Source organism: Sorex araneus, chromosome 5 (genome assembly GCF_027595985.1).
Source record: "Sorex araneus isolate mSorAra2 chromosome 5, mSorAra2.pri, whole genome shotgun sequence".
Classification (NCBI taxonomy): Eukaryota; Metazoa; Chordata; class Mammalia; order Eulipotyphla; family Soricidae; genus Sorex; species Sorex araneus.
In genome coordinates this window covers 124,607,243-124,630,730 of record NC_073306.1, presented here as the reverse complement: position 1 = coordinate 124,630,730, position 23,488 = coordinate 124,607,243, and the positions used below count along the sequence as shown (strand labels likewise).

Sequence of the window (23,488 nt, the reverse complement as noted above, 5' to 3'; positions counted from 1 at the left end):
GTCCTGGCAGGACTTGGGGGACCATGTGGGGTGTTGAGAATTGAACCCAGGTGAGCTGTGTGCAAGGCAAGTGCTCTACCCAGTATGCAATCTCTCTGGCCCCTCCGTGCTAAGTCTTAACCATCACATCCAGCCCTGTTCTGTGCTTGTTGATCCCTGTCCCAGCCTGTATTGCAGTCTGGCTTCAGACGGGCTTATTCAGCACGGACTAGCTTGGGTCACAGCACACATTCATGGTTAGATGTAGTATATGGGGCACAAGTCATGGTCCCCTGCAACAGCTACTGTCGTAATCAGTAGTAAAGACCACTGATTACAGATCACCAAAACAGATATAATAATCATGTTTAAAATAATTATTGAAGGAATTTGTTTGTGGCTAGAACCTCTCTTGTGGTTAGCTTCAAAACAGAACAAAATGATTAGTTGAGGTTGGGATGGATCGATCTGAAAAAATTTCCTGAGAAAATTTCATGTCTTTGACATGAAAGTGAATGAATTAAAAATGGTCTGTTTTGGGGACTGGGAGCGATAGCACAGCAGTAGGGCATTTGCCTTGCATGTGGCCAACCTGAGTTCGATTCCCAGCATCCCATATAGTTCCCCAAGCACCGCCAAGAGTGATCCCTGAGCATTGCTGGGTGTGACCCAAGAGGAAGAAGAAAAAAAAAGTAAAATGGTCTACTTTGCAGGATAATATGAGAAAATACAAGTAGTTGGGAACAGATGGTTGTTATGGAAGTGTGTTTGGCAGGCAGTTTCATTTATGTCTGTGTGTATCTGTATACAGTGAGTGTTTATACACACATGATCATACTTATGCACAATTTTTGTTTAGGAAAATGCTACTCCTACCCTATCTTTTTTTTGCTTTTTGGGTCACACCCGGCCATGCACAGGAGTTGCTCCTGGCTCTGCACTCAGAAATTACTCCTGGCGGTGCTCAGGGGACCATATGGGATGCTGGGATTCGAACTCGGGTCGGCTGCGTGCAAGGCAAACGCCCTACCCGCTGCGCTGTCCTCCAGCCCCCCCACCCTATCTTTTTATTAGGGTGGACTAAACCTGTTCTTATTATTTTGATGACAGCCACTGATTTTTGTTTGTTTTGTGTTTGGGTGATCCTTGGCAGTATTTAGGGTTTATTCCTGACTCTGTGCTCAGAGATTACTCCTGGCAGTGCTTGGAAAACCATATGTGGTGTTGAGATTGAAAACAGGTCAGCCACATGCCAAGGCAAGCACTCTGACCATTGTACTATTGCTCTGGCACTGATTTTTTGTTTGTTTATATTATTGTTCACTTCTCAAAATCAAATTTTATTTCAAATTCCTTAGTTTTTTGTTTTGTTTGGCGCCACACCCACCAAACAAAAAAAGGGTTACTTCTGGCTCTACACTCAGGAATTAATTCTGGCAGTGCTCGGGAGACCATATGGGATGTCAGGGATTGAACTTGGGTCAGCCTCATGCAAGACTCATGCCCTACCCACTGTACTATTCATTGCTCTGACCCCAAATTTCTTAATTTGTATTTGAGACTGTTTTAGAGTAGAGTAAAGCCTATTTTAATTCCTCCATCCTTTACTATATTCTTTTTCATCCATGAGTTAGCATTACCTTGGATTTGATTCAGTTAAATTCCCTGAAAACTGATCAACATCCCATTATGAGAAGCATTTTCTATCCCTGGTGGTTGGTGAAAGTAAGAGCCTATTTGAAGCAGTCTGGTCATGAGAACTTTTCAGCATGTGTGTACATGTAAATGCTTGCTGATCTCTTTTATAGAGACTTGGGAGTAGTTAGGAATAGTAGTCAGCAATAAAGAAGTCTTAATATGGGTGAACAGAGATCTAATTCAGACGTGACTTCATTTCCAAAGCCTCCCCTCATTTTCCCAAATGCACTGGCTTTGTCTACCAATAGTGCTTATTTTGTACCAATACATGCATGTTGTATTGCAAAAACAGCTTAGCATTGTAGCACTGTCGTCCCATTGTTCATCGATTTGCTCGAATGGGCACCAGTAATGTCTCAATTGTAAGACTTGTTGTTACTGTTTTTGGCATATTGAATACACCATGGGTAGCTTGCCAGGTTCTGCCATGCGGGCGGAATGCTCTCGGTAGCTTGCCAGGCTCTCTGAGAGGGACAGAGGAATTGAACTTGGGTCGGCCGCGTGCAAGGCAAACGCCCTACCAGCTGTGCTGTTGCTCCAGTCTAAAAAAACAGCTTAATATTATTCAAGAAGATTTATTAAGCACCTGATATTCCAGTGGCTGTTCTGGATACTGGAAAGCAGAAGAGAAAACAGAGACAAAATCCTGCCCTGATTGGTGGAGACTCGAGCACTTACTCATCTGGTCTCCCTGTGAGAGGCCAGGAAGCTCAGCAGAAGGAGCGAGAGAGACTTGCCTGTATCTGCTGACCTCATTTTGTCTCATCCCTGCATATGGTACTCTCAGGGCCTCCAGGACTGATGCCTGAGCACAGAGCCAGGAATAAGCCCCGAGTGCCTCCAGGAGTAGCCCTTGCCCATCAACTGCTCCCCATCAAAAAAACAAAAACAAAATAAACAAAAAAAACACCACAGAAACTGTCAAAGGACAAAAAAAAAAATTAGGAGGAAACTAGTGATAAATCAAGAAAACGATGTGATGTTTAATAGCTGTAAGTGCTATGGAAAAAAGCATCAGAGTAAGAGTGGTGTGGAATTAAGGAGTGAGAGTCGTAATTTTATTTGGGACAGTCAGTTGGCCTCAATAAAAAGATAACATTGAAGCTAATCACTGGACGGAGTGATGGAGGGAGGAGGAGCTCTCTAGACCAAGGGACAGGCTGCGCTGTTCACGGTCCCTGAGGGAGAAGCATGCCCGCTGCATGTGAGCAAGAGAGGCGATCCGAAGGTGGCGGTGCGAAAGGATGTTGTAGCGTATTCTCGGGTAATTGTTGTAGACTTTTGAGCCTTCTTTGGTTCCGAATGAGAAGAGGAACCTGTACACATTTTAAGCACCAAATACTAGAATAAAAGGGACTGTTGTTAGTGTTCTGCATAGTGGGGCAATAGTGAGAGCTAGGAGACAAGTGAAGAAAGGTAGCTGGTTATAATCTGGGTGAGAAAGGAAGGTGGGCTGGGGCCAGAGCGATAGCATAGCAGGCAGGGCGTTTGCCCTGCATGCGACCAGCCCGGATTTGATCCCCGTCATCCCATATGGTCCCTCCGAGCACCACCAGGAGTAATTCCTGAGTGCAGAGCCAGGAGTAATCCTGAGCATCACCGGGTGTGACCCAAAAGCTGTGGCACTGGTAGAAAATAAAAGGAAATAGGGCCATGGTGGTAGAGGCAGTGGATGGATGAGAAGGAGCTGGGTTCTAGGCACCTATTGAAGGTGGAGCTAACAAGACTTCTTGGCTAATTGGAACTGCACTGTGGAGAGAGGAGAGTAATTGAGTTCCTAGAACAGAGGCTCCCAAACTTGTTTTGACCTACTGCTCCCTTTTCAGAAAAAAAATAATAATTACTCAGTCTCCCGCTGCAAATATACCTTCTTTAAGCAAACAAACAGCGCCCCCCCACCCCAGTTGCACCCAGGGCGTATGGTAACTAATGCCCACTTTGAGAAGAGCTGACTCAGAACGCCGTAATCCCTTTAGCACAGTGCTCAGGGAGGGGAGTCAGGGGCAGCAGGGAGAGGGTGGAAGGCCAATTGGGAGGTCAGGAGTTTAGAGCTTGGCCATTTTCTGTACCAAGTACCTCAGAGAAAGAGAAATGCGAGTATCTCAGAGAAAGAGGAATGCAAGTGAAAGTGTTGAGAATTAGATACATGAATCTATCGGGCAGCCAGAGTTTCTCTGAGCTGCATATGTAGATTTCAGGGTAAGAAGCCCGATTCTTAGCCAGAAGAGGATGCGACTCACACAGTGCTATGATACAGGAGACCAAAGTCCCACACACACAACGCTTCCTGAGGGAGGGTTCTAACTCGCTGCAAATGAGAGTGAATTTGTCCTCTTGACTTGGACATTCCTCTCTAGGGGACTTAGAGTAGGAGACGGACCGAGTCTTATTAGGACGTTCAGTTCCTATTCTGCTTGGCCCAGAGGACCACCCCCCTCTTTTCATTTCTTCAGGGGAAAAGAGAAAGCTCTTGTGATGATATTATTTAGAACTACTATAACTCTTCTAACCATAGTATCCAACAGAGAATAAAAAGATTTAGACCTTTGAAGAAGCTAAACAAAAAGAGAGAGAATAGGCAAATAGTAGAAACAGGCTCCAGACGATGCAGCCAGGGGGAGTTAGGAATAGACTTTCCCCGTGTAAGCTGGAGGGCTCGCTCACTCTGAGGAGCACATGCTTCACATGCAGGCATGACGGAGGCCGGGGTTGGATCCCTGGTATACTGCATAGTTCCTCGAGCACCAGGCCAGGAGTAGCCCTGAACATCATCAGGCGCGCCACCTGGAGCTAATGAACAAAATTAATAAAATAATAAAGTAATTCATCATAGGGTCCAAGGAGGTAGTGCGAAGTTTAAGGCATATGACTGGCCCCATGTGGTCCTTCCAGCATCACTGCATATGGCCCCGAACCTTCTCCGTTCCTCAGCATCACAGGTCGTGAGCAGCACTACATCCTTGGTCCCTTTCAGCAGCAGCATCCTGATTGGCTGTGAATTGCTGGGAGCTCCCCGAGTACCACTTGGATGCTTTCCCCCAACCCAAGAGAACTGATAAACTTGATTTAAAATATAGAGGAAAAGGTGGACCAAATGAGTTTTAAAGTAAGAATTCTAACAGAATTTAATATAAAAGTAATCAAAGTATGTCTTGAACTGAGAATTTTATTTTTATTTTGTTTTTGTTTAGGGGTCACACCCAGTGATGCTCAGGGGTTACTCCTGGCTGTGCACTCAGAGATCACTATTGGCAATGCTTGGAGGACCACTGGGATGTCAGGGATTGAACCCTGGTGGGCCGTGTGCAAGACAAGCGTCCTACTTCCTTTTGTACCTAGCCCCTAGAATGGAGTATTTTAATTTTTAAAATTTAGGCCCTTTTGGGGGCTGGAGCGATAGCACAGTGGGTAGGGTGTTTGCCTTGCACGTGGCCGACCCGGGTTCAATTCCCAGCATTCCATATGCTCCCCTGAGCACCGCCAGGGGTAATTCCTGAGTGCAGAGCCAGGAGTGACCCCTGTGTATCGCCGGGTGTGACCCAAAAAGAATAAAAAATTTAGACCATTTTGGCTGAGTTTAATAGATTGATGTAGCAGATAAGATATCTTGACAATAGAGCAATAGTAAAATTCCAAATTAAGCACAGAGGAAAAAAGAATGGGCTACAACAGATCAAAGCATCAAAGCAGGAGAGATAATTGAGAAATAATTAGAAGCACTAATATCTGTCTGCTTAACCATGAGGAGAAATTGAATAGAGAAGTGTTTGGGTATACATTTAAATGCTATGAATTCCCACAAACTGGTAGAGTTCAAACAATAGATTCAAAGTCAGCTAACTCACAATCTGGTAAAACGTGAAAAGGAAAACCACACTGAGACTTAAGTTACAGAAAATCAGAGGCTGAAAGAACATCTTAAAAGTTACTAGATAACAACTGACAGCTAATATATTAAGTGGTATAATATTGAATGCTTTTCTCTACCATTTGTGAGAAAGGAAACGATTCCACAATTTATATTCAAGATTACACTGACTACTACAATAAGGGGGAACATTTTATAAAAATGAGAAGAAAGAGAGAGGATTCATTATTTGCAGGTGAAATCACAATGGATAGAGAAAATCCAATAGACTCTGTAAACCATTGGAATTAATAAATTTCACTAACTTATTGGATACAAGACAGTCTACCCAAAAAATTAATTTTTCAATAAACTGGAAACATGAAATCAAGAAAGGAAACTTGAAAATGCCATTTATAATAACATCAAAGTATTAGAGACTCTGATAGCCACTCTCAAAAGATAGATCCTCTACATTGCTTAAGGAAATTGATAAAACTTAAGTAAATGTGTTCAGTATTGTTGACATTCATAATCCACTCATAAAAATCTCAGCACGGTATTTATTTGGTTGGGGGAGTTTGGGGGTTATACCTTGTTGGGAGTCTGGGGTTATACCTTACTGTGCTCAGGGATCATTCCTGGTGGTGCTCATGGGACCAAATGTGGTGTTGGGGATCGAACCTGAGTCAGCAGCATGCAGGACAGGTGCCTTACTCACCATGTTAATCTCTAGTCTCTAGAGCAGAATAGCACTGTAGCACTGTCGTCCTGCTGTCCATTGATTTGCTCGAGTGGGCACCAGTAACGTCTCCATTGTGAGATTTGTTGTTAACAGTTTTTGGCATATCGAATATGCCACAAGTGGCTTGCCAGGCTCTGTCATGTGGGAGAATACTCTTGGTAGCTTCCAAGCTCTCCGAGAGGGATGGAGGAATCGAACCAGGGTCGGCTGCATGCAAGGCAAACACCCTACCTGCTGTGCTATCACCCCAGTCCAGAGCAGAATATCTTTTAAAAAATATTGATGGAAGACAAGTAATGTGGCCATATGAACAAATAGACTACTGGGGCAGAAGAAAACTTCACTGCTCACTCAGTATGACTTCTACTAGCTTGGTGTAGCTGTTAGCATGTGATATGGTGCTAGTTTGAATTGAGATGTACTGCAAGCATAGAGTATACTTACAGTGGATTTTAAAGACTGAAAAAACAAAAGATGGTATTATTTAAAATTACATATGAGGCATGCTGAATAACCTTGGAGGCAACCAAGCTTCTTTTAGTAGGTTATAAATACATAACAGATTGATTGTTATATAGCTGTTCTGTTCATCAAAAGGCACATTTACAGATTGAAAGCCAAGCCAAACATACATTGGTAGAAATGTTTGTAATTTATATATGTAACAAAGGATTCTTACACAGAAATATGTAAAGAACGCTTGCTAATAAAAAAAAATCCAGTTTTAGAGAGTGGGCAAGTGAATTGAGGAGGAACTTTATGAAGAGGTTAGTCACATGGACAGAAGGATATGTCAGAAGTGGACTCAGTTGTTATTATTTAAGTAATTATTCTGCACACGTTCTCTGTTACTGTCATCACTGTCATCCCGTTGCTCATCAATTTGTTCGAGCGGGCACCAGTAACGTCTCTCATTGAGAGACTTATTGTTACTGTTTTTGGCATATCCAATATACACGGGTAGCTTGCCAGGCTCTGCCGTGCGGGCTCAATACTCTCGGTAGCTTGCTGGGCTCTCCGAGAGGGGCGAAGGAATCGAACTCGGATTGGCCGAGTGAAAGGCGAATGCCCAACCGCTGTGCTATTGCTCCAGCCCACACGTTCTCTGTAATGACTCAAATTTATTTTTTCCTATTTCTATCAAGACACTGATTTGCAGCGCTCTTAATTTTAGGATCTGAGCATTCAGGGCTCCAACACTGCATCTACCACTAGGGTATCAGGTTCCCATCCCACTTAGGTTCACAGGCAGACTTGTAGGGTGTATTACCGTTGGCCAAATGTTATTCCCTTACTGTGTTTCTCGAATTCCACATACAAGAGATCATTTCTGTTTGTCCTTCTCTGTCTGACTTCACTCTGCATGGTACTCTCAACTTCCAACTATAAGGTATTATGCAAAATTTGTTGTGACAGATTCTATGAGGCAGAATCCTATAGTTGAGGATTATTCCATTGCGCATATGTACACCACAGTTTTGTCACCTACTCATTTGTTCTTGGGTGGGCTGGAGTGATAGCACAGTGGTAGGGCATTTGCCTTGCACGAGGCCAACCTGGGTTCGATTTCTCTGCCCCTCTTGGAGAGCCCGGCAAGCTACCAAAAGTATCTCACTCGCACGGCAGAGCCTGGCAAGCTACCTGTGTCGTATTCGATATTCCAAAAACAGTAACAACAAGTCTCATGATGGAGACGTTACTGGTGCCCACTCGAGCAAATCGTTGAGTAATGGGATGACAGTGATAAAGTGACAGTGATACTTATCTGTTCTTGGGTATTTGGGTTGTTTTCAGTATCTTGGTTATACAAGTTGCGCCACCACAAAACTTAGATTGCAATTTTAAAAAAATATTGGAAGTCCACACCTGGTGCTGCTCAGGGGTTACTCCTGGCTCTGCACTCAGGAGTCCCTCCTGGTGGTGCTTGTGGGGATCATATAGGTCGCGGGGATTGATCCTGGGTCAGCTGTGTGCAAGGCAAGTGCCCTACTGGCTGTATTATCTCACTACTTTAATCCACCTTGATGTAACTTTTGTGCATGGTGTGAAATAGAGAGGGAAGGCTTTGTTTTTGATGTTTTGTTCACACGTAGCTAACGGTTCCAGCATTGTTGCTGAAGAGGTTTTCAGAGCCCCACATCATACTCTGTTCCTTTGCTGTCGCTATCACTGCAGTGAGTGGGAGTCACAGGTGGCGGAGGGTGATACCCTCTGGGGATCTTAACCTTCGGTTGGGGCGCTTGCTTCCGCCTCCCTCTCGGTGGTGCTAGGATTTCCCACATAATAGGGATCATGCTTGGTGCTCATGGGAAGCACCAGGTGTTGGACCGGGGGCCTCCCTCTAGTCCATCCTCTAGACTCCGGGGGCACCTTTCCTAGGCCTGTAGCATCAGTGAGTGAAACAAGAGCCCTGCCCTCAGGTTTCCATTATTGTGAGAGATGACAGCAGTTCTACAAACTCCTTCTCTCTTTGTGCTTAAGAATCAAGCAGAAGGGGCTGGAGCGATAGCACAGCGGGCGGGTAGGGCGTTTGCCTTGTACGTGGCCGACCTGCGTTCAATTCCCAGCATCCCATATGGTCCCCTGAGCACCGCCAAGGGTAATTCCTGAGTGCAGAGCCAGGAGTGACCCCTGTGCATCGCCAGGTGTGACCTGAAAAGCAAAATAAAAAAAAGAAAAAAAGAATCAAGCAGAAGAAACATGCAGAAAAACAAAGCCCAGTATCTACTCCTGTCCCTTCCTTCATTGTCTGGTCGGTACAGTTCACTGGTCTTTGTGTTGTGCATCGAGAAGAAACCTCACCATTTCGGATTATCCTCAGTATGGCACCCAGCACAGCACCATGTGTCGAAGGAAAAGTCAGATTGGTAACCCTCGGGAGCTTGTCAGTGCCTGTTGATTTCCATACTTTTCTACCCTCTGTCCTCAGTTGCTTTGGGGCTTGGGGTTTTTCTTTGTTTTCAAAACTCTCACTTTTCTGGGAAAAGCTTGATAAAAGATTTTTAGAAAATGGGAGGCTTCTTGGGGTCGGAGTGATAGCACAGCGGGTAGGGCATTTGCCTTGCACACGGCCGACCTGGATTCGATCCCTGGCATCCCATATGGTCCCCCAAGCACCGCCAGGAGTAATTCCTGAGTGAAAAGCCAGGAGTAACCCCTGTGCATTGCTGGGTGTGACCCAAAAAGAAAAAAAAAAAAACAAAAAAAAGAAAATGGGAGGCTTCTTGTTTGGGCATGACTTTGAACAGTTGAGTACTCCACTGGGTGAACGGAAAGACAGATGCAACTGAAATCATCCTTTTCAGGAAAGAAAAGAACCCATCGTAGTGCATTTGGGAGTTAGCGCTGTATTCTTTTCACACGCTGCTTTAGATCTGACTGTAACTGGAAGGGTATTTGGATACCTAAGAAACCACTGAAATAAAACTGCTCATGTACAGTTCATCCTTCTAGTAATCCAGTGAAGTATGTATTAACTCTTTCAATAATTTGGAAACTCCAAGGTGTCAGTTCACCTGCCACAAGTCAGTATCTGGTAGGTACTAGAGTTGGGGTCTCGTCAGGTTAAGGCAGGGGTTCACAGACTCACTTGCTCTACCACCCCATCTTCATGGGAGGAAAAAAATCACTCTGCCCCTTGGAATTCTGCCTTTAAATGAACAGATTAAATGAATGCTTAACCCTCTGAGGTCTCGGGTTGGTATCACCCACTTTGGAAAGCTCGATTCTAAAGCAGATTGATGTTCCGCCTTCTTGAGGACTGAGTGCAGCGCCTGTTGGCAGTTCCAGAGGCTGAAAGGCAGAGAAACTGCTGTTCACGGGGATAGTGCCTAATGGGTACGACTCTCTGCTCTCCCGACCAGTTTGTGACTGGCATGAGGAGGGGACACTCAATACGCCATGCTGATCTTAGGGTGGAATAGTAGCTGTTGTGGCACTTCCTACAGAATTCTTCCTTAGATTCTGTGGTACCAGTCGCTTTCTTTTCTTTCTTAATGCCCATCTCTAGGAACCTCCAGAAGATGACGCAAACATCATTGAGAAGATCCTGGCCTCTAAGACCGTCCAGGAGGTTGGTGGCTTATGTTTATAGTTTTGATGTTGCTAGGATTATGCCTTCTTTGAACAGCTACTTGATTGGGGAAGTTGGAATGTTTGTTTTTGACTGGAGCAATAAGCATGAGGCAGTAATATTGTCTGAATAGTCACCTTTTATTTTTAGCACAAGGAAGATGGTGAAGCATAAGTTTTTGTTTTTGTTTTTTTCTTTTTGGGTCATACCCAGCGATGCTCAGGGGTTACTCCTGGCTCTGCACTTAGGAATCACTCCTAGCGGTGTTTGGGGAACCATATGGGATGCTGGGGATCAAACCCGGGTCAGCCACATGCAAGGCAAATGCCCTACCTGTTGTTCTATCACTCCGGCCCAACGTAAGATTTCTGTTTGCTTTAAAGATGTGGGCAGTGTCCAGTGGTGGAAGCCACGGATGCCATGGTCTGTGATTGGGATTGAACCCAGCGCCTCACACCAGTCAGGCACCTGCTCTCTCACTTATATCCCTCACCCCAAGAGAAAAATTCTTAAATATTTGAGTATGGCCAAACAGATTTTTCCCTTTGTAATCCTTGGAAGAGGTATTTATCCCTTAGTTGCTGTAGCCTACTGAAACTCATTAGATAGCAAAAAGGGGAGGAAAAAAGAATTTCAGTGAAAATATCGGGGATTTCTTCAGCATTACATTTCTTCCCTTAGATAGCCTCAGGGCCACCTACAGGAAATCCCTGGATTGAAGAAAAATTAAATGCCAGTGAGAGCATAGTTTACTCCTTCACTTCTGGTGTTAGTGAGAGTAGCTTCCCTTACCCTGGAAAGGAGCAGCTGTAGTGTTGCAGGCTGATGCTGTGGCCCCCCGTCTCCCCCTGAGAATGGTGCAGTGGTCAGGGCTAGCCCTTCTGTGCTTAGAGGACCTGGTGGTGCCAAGGATCTAACTGGGGTCTGCTGCATGCAAGGCAAGTGCCTCCCCCACTGCTCCAGCCCAAGGATTGGGGAGGACTCAGAGATCCACATCCCTTTGTCCACTCAGTTTCTGGCTCTCCCGGAGGCCTTAGGAAGGAGTGGGTTTATCAGCTGAGTGCTGATCTAGCTGGACTTTGGAAGGGCACTGGATGGATAATGGGTAAGGTGAAGAACCTTCTAGCTCTATGCTTGCCTGTGGAAAGCCTGGCCAGTAATTATCAGAGAGACCTGGGGACGTGAAAAGGTCTCTGGAAACGTCTCCTCCAGGTGGAGGTGTTGATTTGCTTGTTCCCTTTTAGCTTTCGTGTCGGGGAACCTGAAGGGGGCTGGGCTGCTAACTGCTTGTTGGTGATTACAGGTTCACCCAGGAGAGCCACCGTTCGACCTGGAACTCTTCTACGTTAAGTACAGAAATTTGTACGTGTATTTAATGTATTATTTGTGCTTGGCTTTTAGATTACTCAGCTGCCTTTCCCTCATCCCATTATCGTCTGTGTTTTCCAGTAATGGCCCTTAAGGCAATGTTGATTGATTTTAGTGCATCTTAGGTCGTAGTACTCAACGTTGGCTTCATAGAGAATCACCTGGAGTGCCTTTTAAAAGTACTGAAGCCTTTGCTCGACTCCAAATCATTTGATTCAGATTCTGTGATAGATCTGTCTGTCCCCAAGATTGTTATTTGGGGGGTGGGCGGGGAGGAGAATAGAGAATTGGCGTTTGGGCCACACCCAGCAGTGCTCAGGGGCTTTTGCCGGCTCTGTGCTCAGCAGTCACTCCTGATGGTGCTCAGGGAACCATATGTGGTGCCAGGGATCTAACTGGGGTCATTGCATGCAAAACAAGTGCTTTTTCTATCCCAGCCACCACCCCCGCCCCCAGGATTGTTTTGTCTGTTTGTTGTTGCTGGGTTTTTTGGTTTTTTTTTTTTTTTTGCTTTTTGGGTCACACCCGGCGATGCTCAGGAGTTACTCCTGGCTCTGCACTCAGGAATTACTCCTGGCGGTGCTTAGGGGACCATATGGGATGCTGGGAATTGAACCCGGGTCGGCTGTATGCAAGGCAAACGCCCTACCCGCTGTGCTATCACTCCAGCCCCAGGATTGATATTTTTTAAAAAAAATTTCTGTGCATTTCTCATTTGTACCCAGGGTACAGACCCACCATAGCATGTATTTGTATATAGCATATAGCATATACTTCTACCCCTCTAGTATATGTGGAGTCTTTGGTGCAGATCTCTTTCCTTCTCTGCTGTGTGCCCAGTAATGTCTGTTGATGAGATTTTGCCCTCCCTCCCTCTGCGTCCAGGAGTTTCTCTAGAAGCTGCTTAATGATAGTTGCTTCAAATTACACAGTTTTGTTTTCTGGTTTTCACCTGGAGGGCAAAGCCTTTAATTCCAGTCTCCATCAGATTCACAACAGACCACCACACTGCTTTCTGCGCTGGGGGGTCACCCTGTCTCTGAAACACCTTTAAAGTTCATTCATTTGCTAGTTATACGCTTGTCTGACAATTTATATGTCTTTGGCTAGTTCCTACTTACATTGTAAATGGGCTACAATGGAAGAGCTCGAAAAGGATCCTCGCATCGCACAGAAGATCAAGCGATTTAGGAATAAACAAGCCCAGATGAAGCACATTTTTACTGAGGTGAAGCAACGTTTACTGACTCTTTTGACCACTGCTCTTGCAGCATTCAGACGGTGTTTCCATTTTGTGCATCGAAAGTCCACTCAGATCAGTTTCTCAAGTCAAGTTGATCAGGGTGCACTAATGTGCTGCAAAATCAGCCCACATTTTAGCCAGAGAAAGCAGATCATCCTCAAGGTGTGAGGATCGAGCCCTAAAATAAGCTTGTAAGGGTGTGCCTTTTGGGTAGAACTCTAGTAAATAGTCGGGTAAGAGGAATGTGCACGTAATGCCTTCTTTTCTTCTCACACCCCCAAAGGAATATCAAATTGGTGGGTTTGAATATTAAACAAATGTGTAATATCTGTACTTTTAAAATTACCACAAGCAAATCAGAAAGTATGTATGTACATTGTGTACATAACCTTTTGAATTATACATGTATACATATACATACACACATGAACACATAGATGGCACACATTACTATCCAATATGTAAATGCTCTTCGAACTAATAAAAAATGCAAATATCTACTTAGAAAAAAATGGTAAACCAAGAATTCAGAGAAGGGAGAAGTGGCCACCCTTTACTGTAATAATTGACTAGTTCCACTAGTCAAAAAAACACAGATTAAAAGGGGATACTCAAGGTTTTATTTAGCAGATGTTTGAAAGTTTTAAAGCTATGAGTTGGCCATTGCTGATGAGGATGTAAAGGATAGACACTCGGGAACAGCTCTAGGTGTCCGCGTGACTCAGCCTGACTTGTGAGAAAAGCAGTATGCCAGACACCGAGTCTCAAAGCTTACGTGCTCTTTATCCTAAAGTTCGACTCTGCCATTAATTTTAAGGAAATCATGAAATATTTATGCACATCTTTGTGCCTTAAATTGAAAACAGAGTGTTCAATTATAGACATTGTTAAATTATGCTATATTATTCAATAGAATGTAATGTTTGGCATGTGGTTAAAAAAAAAAACAGTCCTGAGGAATTTTTAGCAATGCAGAAATAACCTAGTGTTGTAAACTGTTGGCAGCAGAAAGGGTCAGGCTCTCCCGGTGCTTGGGACAGTCCATTAGAGACGGGGCCGGGGAAGGTGCAGGAGAAAGGATGCACCATAGTGTAGAAATATACATGAAAACATTGATATCATAACAGCTTTTTCAGTTATGATCGTGGAGACTTTTCCTATTTTTATGATAAGTAATTCTTTTCAAATAAACTGAAGAAAAGAAATAAAAATCATTCTTAAAATGTACATACAAATACCTTAAGAGTACACTGCAGATGTCTTAGTTTCTTATAAGTTGCTGCACGCACTCGCCAATTCCTTATTCATGTTGTAGGATAGTATCAGGATAGTATCAGGGTTTTTCTTGGCCCAGTACCGACCTGGTTAGCCCTAGAGTTCGCTCTCGAGTTAGTCCTCGCACTCACCATGATTGTCTTATAGACCCAAGAGCTCTTCTCACGCCAGGCCACTCTCCCTGTTAGGGAACTGGGACAGAGAGGACGATGACTCGGTTGGAAAAAACCGTCTGGGAGCCCCTTTGGTTCCCCTCCCTTTTTTCTTGGAACACTTTATTCACGCCTCTATTTTAGCGAGTATTTGCAATGCAGTCACTTGCTTACACGTCTGTTCTTCCATTTTAAGCTCTTTGGGTCGGACAGAGCTCATGTGTTCCCCGTGTTTCCGTCTCTGTTGAGGCTCAGTCATCATTTGGCTGCCCCAGCCGGGAGGGCAGGTTTGCCTCAGTTGCTCCTTTGGGAGGCCTGTCACACTCGCCTTCTGCAGAGTGATTTCCAGGCTCCTCCACACAGCCCTGCGTGTTTGTTTCTTTATTCTCTGGGGAGAGATTGTTTTCCCTTAGGCTGGCAATAGAGGAAACTGTAAGACTGTATAGAACCGTAATAGGAGTTTGAGCTCTCGTGGCTATTACACACTTTAGACAAGACTGGAGGATACCACGAAATAAGGAAGAAATAGAGTGGGTCATAGTTCTTATTACATTGTCTCTGACCATCATCTATTCAGTGTTTTTATTAACAATTTGGGTAAATAATATCCTTATGAAATATCCATTTTGAGTAGAGTTTTGTCCTCTCTGATGCTCCAGCTGCCTTATGAGGTAGCTAGCACCTAAATGAAACTGGAAGCCGATTCCCAGCCTTGAAATGCTGTGATTCTTACTGCCTCATGTAGAGTTGTTTTTGTTTTTTTGGTTTTTTTTAATGCCTCATTCCTTCTGTAAATGATACCCAAAAGTGGGAGAAAAAATGACAAAATAAAAATTCAGCATTACCTGGATAGGCTGTTGAGTGAAATATAATGACAATAAGTAAATCTAATGTCATGCATTGTATATTTTTCTCTTTGTTTTTCTTTTCCTTGGGCCCTACCTGATGCAGCTCAAGGGTTACACTTGGCTCTGCGCTTAGGGGTCAGCTCCTTCCTGGAAGTGCTTGGAGGACCGTGTGTGGTGCTCGGGGCTGACCCAGGGTAGACCACGTGCACGACAAGGGCCTGGCCCACTGCACTGTCCCACATTGTGTATTTTCAGTCTTCACAGTTTTGTTATGGGGAAGATAACTGGACCTACCTAATGGGTCAAAAAGCTATTGCCAGATTAATTACAAGTTAACTGTGAGCCAAGAGTAGGATGTAACAGGTGTTAGCTGTAGCAATAGAACACACCTGCTGGTACCTTGCTCTAGACCTCGTGGGAGATGCAAAAGATTGTGGTTGTGTGCAAGGGGCAGATGCGTGACTGAGTGATTAATCGCAAAGGTGGGAAGTGGCCCCCACAGTGCCATGAGCCTGGGCACTGCGACCAGACCGCCAGGGCACAGGTTCTGCTTTCACTGCATCCCACTGCATGGTGTGGGCCGTTTGCATGTGAGTCTTTGGACTCGGTGTTCTCTCCTTCAGGGGAAACTCCTAATGGTGGTACACTCACAGAATATCTGCTAGCCGTAAGTAACTCCAGAGCATCACTACTCCACAATTGGGCGCTCTGGGATCAGGAAATGTGGCATCTGAAGACCTGACGTTATCTAGAACCAAATAGGGAAGGTGGGTGTGCATGTGTGCGCGTCCGTGTGTGCGTGCGAGAGGGAGCGCTTTAACATAAATAGGTAGGAACATGTGTTGTCAGGATCAAATCTGAGTCCTCCACGTGCAAGGCATGTACTTTACCTCTGAGCCATATCCTTAACCCCAGAAAGATGTTGAAAAGCCAAGACAGAGAAGAGAATCCGCTTATTTATTGCCACTCTAGTAGAAACAGTTCACATCAGTGAGTCAGTTAAAATCTACAGGGGTATGAATTAACAATTATGTAAAATTTACAATGTAAAAAAAATCCTCAGTGTCCTACTACATAGGCAGCAGAGGTAACGCTCTCTTGGGAGTGGGTCAGGTCACAGAGGCCAGTAAAGTCTCAACACCGGGACTTGGGGCAGCTTCGTCAGGGATGCCAAAGATCTGGTCCTATTGCTGAGAAGGTAAATCTGGTTAGCCCTAAAGCGCTTTTTCAGCCTAGGGGCAAAGAACATTCCAGCAGACCAGGAGGGGTCTTCTGGGTAAGAAGGCCTGGCTGTCAGCATCTGGTTCTCATAGCTCTTGTGACCTTGTCACACAACTCACTTACCCTCTCCGTGTCAGTTTCCTCATCTTTAAAGCAATGGTACAAGCTACTCCATAAAGTGGTTTTGAGACTTCAGCGTGTGACTCTCTTTTACATTACACTAGGTAGGCATTAAATATTTCTAAATGTTGTTCATTACTCCTTGGTAAGTACTCTTTTAAAAGCACAATGCACGGAATAAAAGGAATCCCAGTGATACAACTTAGTGAATTTTTTACAGAACAACCACCTAGATGAGGAAACAGCATGTTATCGGTAACTTAAAGGCTCCTCCGTGCCTCCTCCCCATGGCAGTTAAAGGGGGGGGAACCCTGGGATTGCACGCTTCCCACTTTATTTGGAACAAGTGGCTTTCGCACAGCACCGTGTGTGGTGCCAGGAGCAGGGCCTTAGCCTCCTCCTGGGAGCTGTGCCGGGTTGTTATGTTGAGTCCGTATGGAGAGCAGGATGTGGGGGACAGAGAAGATTGTGGGGTGACTTTGATTTTAGCCAGACGAACCCTTCCACTCTCTTCCTGTCAGGGCACAGTGTTGGGGTGGTCACTTGAACAGCAAATAACAGGGTGTTGCATTTGAGGGCGGGGCGACACTTCTTAATGATTCTCCTCTATTCGCATTAGCCTGATGAAGACTTGTTCAACCCTGACTATGTCGAAGTTGATCGCATCTTGGAGGTGGCCCACACTAAGGATGCCGAGACGGGAGAGGTGGGTGTGGATTCCAGTTCTCCCTCCTGTCCTCAGTTTTGTTGGTTACCTGTCGGAGCAGCCTCTGTGTGTTCCCTCCCAGGGTGATTTTGCAGCCAGCGTGCAGTTGAGGGTGTTGCTCTCGTGGAAAGAACCTAAATTTCTCTCCTGTCTGCCCCAGGAGGTGACACATTACCTGGTGAAGTGGTGCTCGCTGCCTTACGAGGAAAGCACGTGGGAGCTCGAAGAAGATGTGGATCCCGCCAAAGTGAAGGAGTTCGAGTCTCTCCAAGTTCTCCCTGAGATTAAGCACGTGGTAATTCGCCCATGTCTTTGTTGGGCGCCTCTTGGAACATGTGATTTTATGAACTTGGCAGTCCTGGGTGTCAGCTGTGCACCCAAGAGGTTTCTGGCCACTCCCATCTGCAGATAAGGGTGTTTTTCTCCCCCCATCAAACGTTGCTAGCCCTCGGGTCAGCTTGAGCACTGTTTGGCTGTGTGTGATGTTACAGACGCTAGGGGCTAAGAGTAGGTTTCTTGTGCAGAGTTGTCAGGAGCCAGTAAGATAGGTCTAAGAAGTGCCTGGCACGCGGAAGAAAAGAAGCATCTGTCTTCCGTATTCCTGAACTGGTTCCAAGTGGTACTTTACCTGAATACTTTTTTTTTTCCTTTTTTTTTTTTTGGATCACACCCGTCGATGCACAGGGGTTACTTCTGGCTCTGCACTCGGGAATTATCCCTGGCGGTGTTCAGGGGACCATATGGGAAGCTGGGAATCGAACTCGGGTCGGCCGCGTGCAAGGCAAACGCTCTACCCGCTGTGCTATTGCTCCAGCCCCAACCTGAATACTTTTTTAAGAGAGCATCTTAAGCATGTTGGGCTTAGAAGTTTAGAGATGACTCTACCATTCTTGATGAAAAAGAGATTTTATATCTGAAAGCTTTTTGGCTTAGAAAAAAAAATAAAAAGGTCCTTTAGGTAAAATAGGAAATTTTGAGGAAGAACATGAAATAAGAGTCACTGTGATTGTGCAAACAGAGAATTCTTGGATACCCCAAGAATCAATTGTATTCTTTCAAAGTCATCTGAGTAGTCTCTATGGGTTGTAGTGCCCTGTGCTAAAAAATTGTTTTCTATAGTTGTAGCACTTAAGAGGAATCCAAAGCAGAACTACCAAAGACTAAAATTGCTGTTTAGAAAAGCTGCAATCTCAGAGTTCTTATAACTGAGTGTATAACTAAGAAACTTTTATTGTTTTAGCTATTAAAACCTTTAAAAGTGTCAGATTTGGGCTTATTTTATGTGTAGGCATAATAACTATGTCTATGTCAAAAAATACAGAATGTGGGGCGGAGTGATGTACAGCAGTTAGGATGTTTGCCTTGTACTGGGCCAACCCAGCTTCGATCCCTAGCACCCATAATGGCCCTCCAAGCTTGCCAGGAATGATCCCTGAGCACCCAGCCCTGAGCATAGCTGGGTGTGGCCCCAAAACAAAACAAACATAAACAAATTTTTGGATGGGAAAGTGCCAGTAATTTCTTTCCTCGACTTTATTTAAACACAATAGTTTACAAAGTTGTTCATGATTATTTGTTACAGGCAGTCAGTATTCCAACACGAATCCTACCCACAGGTGCCAGTAATTAAAGATTTAAATAAGGTATTTGCCTTGCACACAACTGACCCTGGTTTGAATTCCCATATGATCTCCTTAATACCACCAGGGGTCGCTCCTGAGCACTACTGGGTGATTCCCCCCCCCCCCCCCCCCCCGCACCCTACACAAGCCCAAATAAACAAGCAAACAAAATTTCTTCAGATTGATTGAAATTCCAATGCGATTGTAAGAAGCTTGATAAATTGATTCTAGGTTATATGGAGTAAAAAGAAAAGATAGCGAAGACATTTTTATTAAATAATTCCCCATAAAATAATAAATATTTAAAAGGTTGGGTTTTTTGTTGTAGGGTTTTGTTTCATTTTGTTTGCAGTATAGTTCAGTGGAATGTTGAGAAATTAGCTGTAGCTCTTTAGATACACTGGAGCTTGAATGGCATATGATAGGACGTATATGTCAGTGAAGATCAGATTTAGAAATTGATGTTTTAATATGGGGGAAAGTAGATAAGATGCTGCAACTATTTTGTTCTGTTGTACTTACGGAAAATTTAAGATACTTGTACTTTTGATTATATAGACTTTATCTTATGTCCTCACTAGTTGACAAAATGTTTGAATTCTATACTTTTCTGAGCTTACGCCCATAGGCACACAGAAATAACTAAAGGAAATTATTTCTGTAGAAACAAATGACTAATATTGATGCTTGTAATTTACTAATACTGCAGCATAAATGGGAGTGACAGCTAAGAGTCTAACTAAGATAGTAACACATACCAAGATTTTAGGTAGGTCTGTTTCATATATTCATTAATAAATAACTTGTAAATTTTTGTAGAGCTGTTTTAGTTTGATTTAGTGATCTCTAGAAAGTCATGACCAAGATTGACGCTAGTCTTCAGGGCAGTGTTTTGAGATGTCTCACCTCCCTCCTTATGATTCTTTCTCTGTTCATTCAGTGCTTCTGAAACACTGTTCTCTGTGTATTTCGCTCTCTGCTTTTTCCACTAGGAGCGGCCTGCTTCAGACTCCTGGCAGAAACTGGAGAAGTCTCGAGAGTATAAGAACAGTAACCAGCTCCGGGAGTACCAGCTGGAGGGAATGAACTGGCTTCTTTTTAACTGGTATAACAGGTGAGAGAGCAGGACAGTCCTACTACCATCACGGTTTCTTTTTTTTTCCTTTTTCTGATTTTTTTTTTTAATAGACTGTTTGTTTTTTCCCTTCTTTATCTCCTTCCCTTCCCTCCATTGATGATAATGTTGTGACCAGAGTGGGGGTCTCACACAGGCTTGGTTGTGGTGCTCACACTTGTCGTATTCCGTGGTGGGGATTACACTAACAGGGCACGGTGTGGTCAGAGTCGTTTGTGGTGCCGGGTGTGAGCTGCCCCCGTGTGCACTGCCAAGGCCACACTTGACCCATGTGAGAGCCCCTGGATCCTGTCTCGAGGCTTGCAAGACTCGGATCCCTTTTGTGCCCCGTCTCCCTCTCATATGAACTGTTTAGAGTTACATTTAATGTACTTGTTTCATTTAGTTTCTCACAAGTTGCTTGAATTTTCTCCTTTTAAGTAGGAAGCGTAGGAATAATAATGCTTATTTCCTCCGTTATATTTCTGGAAAATGCAGATAAGGCCTTCATGGGTGACCTTGCGGGTCAAGGTGTGTTTCTGAAGCATCTTATTGGTTGTTGCCTTCGCTGCCTTTTTCCTGATCGGTGACGAATGATCTGTTTTGTTCTGTTTCCCCTCTCTGTAGAAAAAACTGTATTTTGGCTGATGAGATGGGCCTAGGGAAAACTATCCAGTCCATCACATTCCTTTCAGAAATATTTCTCAGGGGAATCCATGGCCCTTTCCTCATCATCGCTCCTCTGTCCACCATCACCAACTGGGAGCGAGAGTTCCGGACGTGGACAGAGATGAATGCCATCGTGTACCACGGCAGCCAGATCAGCAGGCAGATGATCCAGCAGTACGAGATGGTGTACAGGGACGCACAGGTGAGTCCACTGGCGCCACAGGACAGGAGTTCCCACGTCTTTTGGCTACCGAGACTTAGTTTGGAGAGTCCTATTAGGCAAGCTTTCTGCTCCTGCTCGGGAGTTTAATTTTTGACAGAGAATTGCAGGGATAACTCACAGACATCTTCTTTGTTAGGACCCTGAAAATTTGACTTTTTAAGTTGACTTGAGACGTTGCTTTGGGATGCATGAAACTTTATCTGAATTGTTTATCTTCACTCAGTGGAGAAAGTAAACAGAAAAAGGATGTCTGCAGAGGATGATTTCCTGCCAGGGAGATTAGAGAGGAGAGGAATAGGCTTGACAGGGAAGAAGAAAGGGAAAACAGCCATTCCGATTGTGAGACATACAGTAGACTTAGTTTGTTTTGAATGTTTTTGGTAAGTCTGATCACTTTGCCGAGTACACTTACTCGCTTGTCCTGGGTACTGGTCGTATAATGAAACTGAAAATGAAATGAATCCAGCCACAGGAAAGCCATGCTCTTCCTAGGAGCCTTCTGGACAGCAGACAGAGGCACTTGAAAGGAGTCTAACATGATCTAGCTCTAGTCTTTAAGTGCGAGAGCAACACTGCAGAGAGCCAATATACCTGTCGTAGAGTGCTTGTTCCGGGTTACTTAGAGCCACTACCCTGCTCAGATCAAAGTTGAAGAGTAAAATCAGCCATATCTGAAAAGTAGCACGGAAGCTTCCCTCAGGGTTAAAGTAAGGCATGGTCAAGACCGACTCCTGAACGGTAATGGATGGATTGACAGCTGTCCTCCTTAGCATTCATGGCAGCTGAAACAGGAAACGTCCATGTTCTCTTCCCTGCTCTTCATCTCTCTCACCTCTGCAAGGGGACATGTTCCCTTGCTTCTATGCCATCAGTGTGAAAAGAGTTCCGTCTTCTGTCCTCCTGTTTTTCTGCAGTGAAGAGGAGCATTGTTGACCGGTTTCTAACCCAAGCCCTTGCGTTTGTAATGCTGCCTCCTCCAATCCAGCTGGTCCCCCGTTAGCAGGATTTTATTAGCCATGGCACACAACATTGCCTTTGGTTTGTCCTCCTCAGGGAAACCCTCTTTCAGGAGTCTTCAAGTTCCATGTTGTCATCACCACCTTCGAGATGATCCTGGCAGACTGCCCCGAGCTGAAGAAGATCCACTGGAGCTGTGTGATAATCGACGAAGCCCACAGACTGAAGAACAGGAACTGCAAGCTGCTGGAGGGCCTGAAACTCATGGCCCTGGTGAGTGAGTCTCCGACTCCTTTCGGGTTCCTTCTAGCTGTTCTAGAAGAAGCGCTTTTTTCAATCCCCCCTTCTGTTTTGGTTTGAGGACCATACCTGTCAGTGCCTAGGGCTTACTCCAGGCTCTGTGCTCGGGGTTCACTCCTGAGGGTATTTAGGGTGCCGTGGGGGGTGGGCAAGGGGGGGGTCCAAGCCAGCTGGTTGGGCTGCATGTGAGGCAAATGCTTTGATCCCTTTACACTTCTCTGGTACCACAGGAAACATTCTCGAGCCATCCAACATACAGTTTGCTGGTGAATAGTCAGTCTGTTTGCTCTCTCCCTTTCTGATTTGCTTTCTGTGCTCTACCACTGTGATGGTGTAGCAGTCAAGTGGTTGGTTGGGGTCTTGGTTTTAGTTTTTGTTCTTTTGGTTTTGGGGCTTCTCCGCCATGGTGGGGGTCCACCAAGCAACACCCAGTGGTTGCAGTCCCAGGGTTTGAACCCAGAGTTCTGTATGAGCTGGGCACGTTCTTTAGCCCTTAGAACGATATCCCCCCCAGTTATCTCGATTGTCTTTTTGTTTATGAACTCGGGTCATCTTTTGACCTTTGCCATAGGAACCCATGGGGAATGTCAAATATCATGAATTTGTGGCCTAGAAGTGTAAGTTGTTGGTTTGCTGCCAGGATCCTAACTAATCTGGGTGGCGCAGGGCCAGTGTGTGGGGAGGCCCTCGGTCCTCCTGAACGGATAGATGAGTGGGTGCTTTCATGAGCATGAAATTGTAGCTTGGAGTCAGTATTGAGAGAGGAAGGTCGATCTGTTTACTACCCCCCATGAAATTCTGGCTCCCTGTCTTCTCAGAAAAGTGAGTCCGGGCACAGGCTGCTCTGGCTCCCTCTCCCTACCCAGACAGTGTGTCCAAGTGACTCAGCCGCCGCTCACCACGTCCTGTTCGTTTGCGCAGGAACACAAAGTGCTGCTCACCGGGACGCCCTTGCAGAACTCCGTGGAGGAGCTCTTCAGCTTGCTGAATTTTCTGGAGCCGTCACAGTTTCCTTCGGAGACTGCTTTCTTGGAAGAGTTTGGAGATTTGAAAACAGAGGAACAGGTAAGGAGCGGCCTGGAGGATTGAAGAGGCCACGTGAGATTTCCCTTCACCGTCCAGACAAGCACAGGCCACATGGGGACAGAGGTCGTCACTTCCCTCATTCCTGATAGAAATGAACAGAACACCCTTGAATTAATTTGCTGGTATTGAGGAGGGTAGTGTGGTTATCAGCGGTTCCCAGAAGTGAACGAACATCCGAAGAACCTTATCAATCAGGCCTGTAGGCCTTCATGATCTCACATGTAATTTCACTGATTTTGTTCA

General features: G+C 44.9%; 1 protein-coding gene across 6 annotated transcripts in view; it reads left to right on the top strand.

Annotated features, from left to right (window-relative positions):
* CHD6 (chromodomain helicase DNA binding protein 6) overlaps positions 1–23,488 on the top strand; it is a 198,788-nt gene that overhangs the window by 85,496 nt on the left and 89,804 nt on the right. For all 6 annotated transcript variants that reach the window (XM_004612489.2, XM_055140902.1, XM_055140897.1 and 3 more), the window contains 9 exons: positions 10,279–10,341; positions 11,645–11,703; positions 12,820–12,937; positions 17,188–17,274; positions 17,435–17,569; positions 19,889–20,010; positions 20,638–20,881; positions 21,956–22,132; positions 23,081–23,224. In XM_004612489.2, coding sequence (XP_004612546.2) covers positions 10,279–10,341; positions 11,645–11,703; positions 12,820–12,937; positions 17,188–17,274; positions 17,435–17,569; positions 19,889–20,010; positions 20,638–20,881; positions 21,956–22,132; positions 23,081–23,224 — 1,149 coding nt within the window. The remainder of the gene's footprint in view (positions 1–10,278; positions 10,342–11,644; positions 11,704–12,819; positions 12,938–17,187; positions 17,275–17,434; positions 17,570–19,888; positions 20,011–20,637; positions 20,882–21,955; positions 22,133–23,080; positions 23,225–23,488) is intronic.